This window comes from Colobus angolensis, unplaced genomic scaffold (genome assembly GCF_000951035.1).
Source record: "Colobus angolensis palliatus isolate OR3802 unplaced genomic scaffold, Cang.pa_1.0 Scaffold386, whole genome shotgun sequence".
NCBI lineage: Eukaryota > Metazoa > Chordata > Mammalia > Primates > Cercopithecidae > Colobus > Colobus angolensis.
In genome coordinates, this window is record NW_012117221.1 from 1,995,378 (window position 1) to 1,999,182 (window position 3,805).

Below are 3,805 nucleotides of genomic sequence, written 5' to 3' on the forward strand. Positions count from 1 at the left end.
AATCCTACTCAGTTCTGGGTGAGCCTTGTTTTTTTTTTGTTTGTTTGGTTGGTTGGTTTTTGTTTTGTTTTGTTTTCTTTTGAGACAAGATCTCACTTTGTAACTCAGGCTGTAGTGCAGTGATGTGATCATGGCTCACTGCAGTCTTGACTACTCGGGCTAAAGCAATCCTCCTGCTTCAGCCTCCCAAGTAGCTAGGACTACAGGCATGAGCCACCATGACAGGCTAATTTTATTTATTTACTTATTTACTTTTTTTGGTAGAGATAAGTTCTCACTATGTTGCACAGGCTGGTCTTGAACTCCTATGCTCAAATGATCCTCCCACCTTGGCTTCCCAAAGTATTGAGATTACAGGAGTGAGCCACTGCACCCAGCCTAGGTGGGCCTTTTTGATCTAAAGACCAAAGCTTTTTTGAAAATCAGGTACATTTTCTCTATTTTTTTTTTCTTTTTTCTTTCTCTATGACTTCAAATTTTTCTCCTCACATTTTCTGCATGTCTTGATATTCTACTCTCTTGAAGATTCCTTTTACTTTTCCTTCATATTATGAATGTGGTCTCTGGTATGACTGTTTTGTCATTCTGAGTGTTTTGATCTTAAAAAACTATATTTTTAATTTCTAAGAATTTCCTTGATGGCTCTGTTTTTATAACAAACTCACTTGTATGATACAATATTCACTTAAGCTTCTAAGGATATCACTAGTGCATCTTTTAAAAAGAAATTTTCTTTTTTTCCCTGCATTTTATTTCCTTCAGAAAAAAAAATTGATTTTGTTTTGGTTCCATCCTTTTATGTTTACAATTTTTCTCAATTGATCTTTTATTTTTTGATCATAAATATACATGGAGTCTTCAGTTAATTAGGATAAAAAGCTGGTGGGAATAGCAGGACTTCATGGAATACTGATTTGGTACTTACTGTGCATAAGTAGGTGGGGATCTGCTTATACGCAGGCTTCCCTTCAGTATGAGGAGCAGTAAGAAACAGAAAAAGGAAGTTGGAAAGCTCTCATTTTATTTGCTAAATAATAAGACTTGATTCTGAGGATGAAACACATTCAAGTATCTCCTTACTTTGTGACACTACCTTTCTGTTGAATGTTTTACGTATTCTCTCTGGCCCAAATATTCTTGATTTGGGTTCTATACTAAATCCCCTTTTCTTGTCTTATTTTTTCCAACCTCTCCTTTTGGAGATCTCATCCATTCATGTGGATAAACACCAGTGTGGCCATTCCAATTGCTAAAATTTTGGAATGCTTCCATACTTCTTGGGAAGACCTGTTTTGTAAGGTTCCTAAGATTCCCCAACCCCTATCACTACTCCAGCTCTCTTAAGCCCTCACCGAAGAGCTCTGTCCCCTAAATTCCTAATGGTCCATCAGCTGAAGTCTCAATGCTGGCACAGCAGGATACTTCCAGCACTCTGCTTTAAGGTGACCAGTTCTTATTGGTCAGTACTTATGACTCCACCCTGAATCATGTTCCCTTACAGTGGGGATCCATGGCTATGCGTCAATACTCTAGTCATTCCTAGTTGACTTTATATTCAGTTTCCCAAAAGGGAATTCCTCACCCCTCACCTAACAGATGACCAAGACATCATGTCACGTCACTGAGAAGATAGGAGTTTTTTGCTTTAACCAAAGGTCTTTACCTAAGACTTTATCTGTGCCTCAGGTTTACCATAGAGATCTTGTTCAGGGAACCCATGGAAGGCACAGATGCCACTTTATTTGACTGTCATAGGAATATCAAGTGCTAAGCTAAGTTTTTCCCAGCAACTGTACGACAATACAACTCACAATTGAGGAACCTGGCCAGTACTGTATCTAAATGTAGGTATTTACAGTTTATTAGAAGGAGAGTTGTATGCTATAGATAGCAGGCAAAGTAAAAAAGTTGTTATTTTCTTATATTTTAAAGTCTTTCTTGTATTTTTGCTATAACGCAGGGCCACAGCAACTCTAAATGGCAGTGAATGTTTAGATTAAAAACCAACAGGAATCCCAGCACTTTGGGAGGCCGAGGTGGGCAGGTCACGAGGTCAGGAGATCGAGATTATCCTGACTAACAGGGTGAAACCCCGACTCAACTAAAAATACAAAACAAACAAACAAACAAACAAATTAGCTGGGCGTGGGTGGTGGGTGCCTCCTGTCCCAGCTACTCAGGAAGCTGAGGCAGGAGAATGGCGTGAACCCAGGAGGCAGAGCTTGCAGTGGGCTGAGATTGTGCCACTGCACTCCAGCCTGGGCGACACAGCCAGACTCCATCTCAAAAAAATAAATAAACAAATAAAAAATAAAAATAAATAAATAAAAATACAACAGATCATGAAGGCTTTGCAAATACCTCTTACTACCAACAACATCAAAGCCCCCACTCCTCTCCCTGACATTTAATTAGAAGGAAAAAAAGTCCTTATTTTATGCTTTCCTTTGTCAAAATAACAAATTAGTTATGGCACATGTCCTGCAAGAAATAAAATGTATCCATTTCTCAGTAGTCTTTCTTGCCAAGTCCCCCTCTGTATCTGTAGCATAAAATTTCTAAGGACATAAACGTAGTTTTAACTATTTTATGAATAGTACTAAAATAACTGGCATCCTGAACTTATCAATTTTTTTGTATATGAGATTTAATAACTTTCTTTGAAAGTTTCATATTTGAGAATAAAAATTGACTGGCATAAACTATTTCTTCTGAAAGATTAAGAGTGTTTGAACAGTAAATTACATGTTTACTTTACAGAATTGAGTCCCCCCAAATTGTATGAGAGAATTTCTTCTGATTGTTAATATAATAATATCTGGTTTACTTTCTAGAGAATGAATGTATTTAATTAATAATCATCAAATTTAATAGTCAAATTAAGATGGAAGCAAAAGGGAAAATAGGTCATAATTTATAACTATATAAGAATATAGTTATATCAAAATTTTCTTTTTAAATGTTTTGTGTCTATCAGTATGAGTTCAATAATGTTGAATTGCTATGGTGACAGCCTATGTTAATTGACTTTTATTAACTATCTTTTAAAATGAAGGCTGCTATGGTAACTTCACACTCTTAATATTTTTCATAAATTTGTGTTTTGCTAGTAAGATTCTAATAAAGCAGAGACAACCAAGTGTCTCTAAACTGATTTCTGTTTGATATCTACTGAAGAAAATTGTCTTAGCATTTGGTGAATTTTTTCATGTAACATGCCTCAAATGATTCTTAAAACAGATATTTAGAATTAAATTGAAAGTTAGAAACTCTAGGTTTAATAAAGCCATATTGCCTTATTTAGTTTGAATTTTCATTTCTTTTTAGAACCTAAAATAACTCGTCCTCCCATAAATGTGAAAATAATAGAGGGATTAAAAGCAGTCCTACCATGTACTACAATGGGTAATCCGAAACCATCAGTGTCTTGGATAAAGGGAGACAGCCCTCTCAGGGTAAGTGGTTATGATGTCAAAACATGTATATAAAATGTATTTTAAAATATAACATTTCTTTACACACTCAGTTACAGACTTACAAACTTCTAATATAAAATAGTTTCCAGGTATATTTTAATCAAATGTAAATATTTCTGTTTGCATATATGCAAACTGTATGGCATTTCATTTGGGTCTGACTAGGAAAAAAAGGAAATAGGAACCAATAATGTTAAAGATAGAACAAAGGGAAGCCCATCAGACTAACAGCAGACCTCTTGGCAGAAACTCTACAAGCCAGAAGGGAGTGGGGGCCAATATTCAACATTCTTAAAGAAAAGAATTTTCAACCCAGAATTTCATATCCA

The 3,805-nt window shown here is 35.6% G+C and overlaps 1 protein-coding gene across 3 annotated transcripts in view; it reads left to right on the plus strand.

Annotated features, from left to right (window-relative positions):
• The window catches only part of MUSK (muscle, skeletal, receptor tyrosine kinase), a 132,241-nt gene that overhangs the window by 21,390 nt on the left and 107,046 nt on the right, over positions 1 to 3,805 (plus strand). For all 3 annotated transcript variants that reach the window (XM_011954607.1, XM_011954606.1, XM_011954609.1), the window contains exon 4: positions 3,328 to 3,455. In XM_011954607.1, coding sequence (XP_011809997.1) covers positions 3,328 to 3,455 — 128 coding nt within the window. The remainder of the gene's footprint in view (positions 1 to 3,327; positions 3,456 to 3,805) is intronic.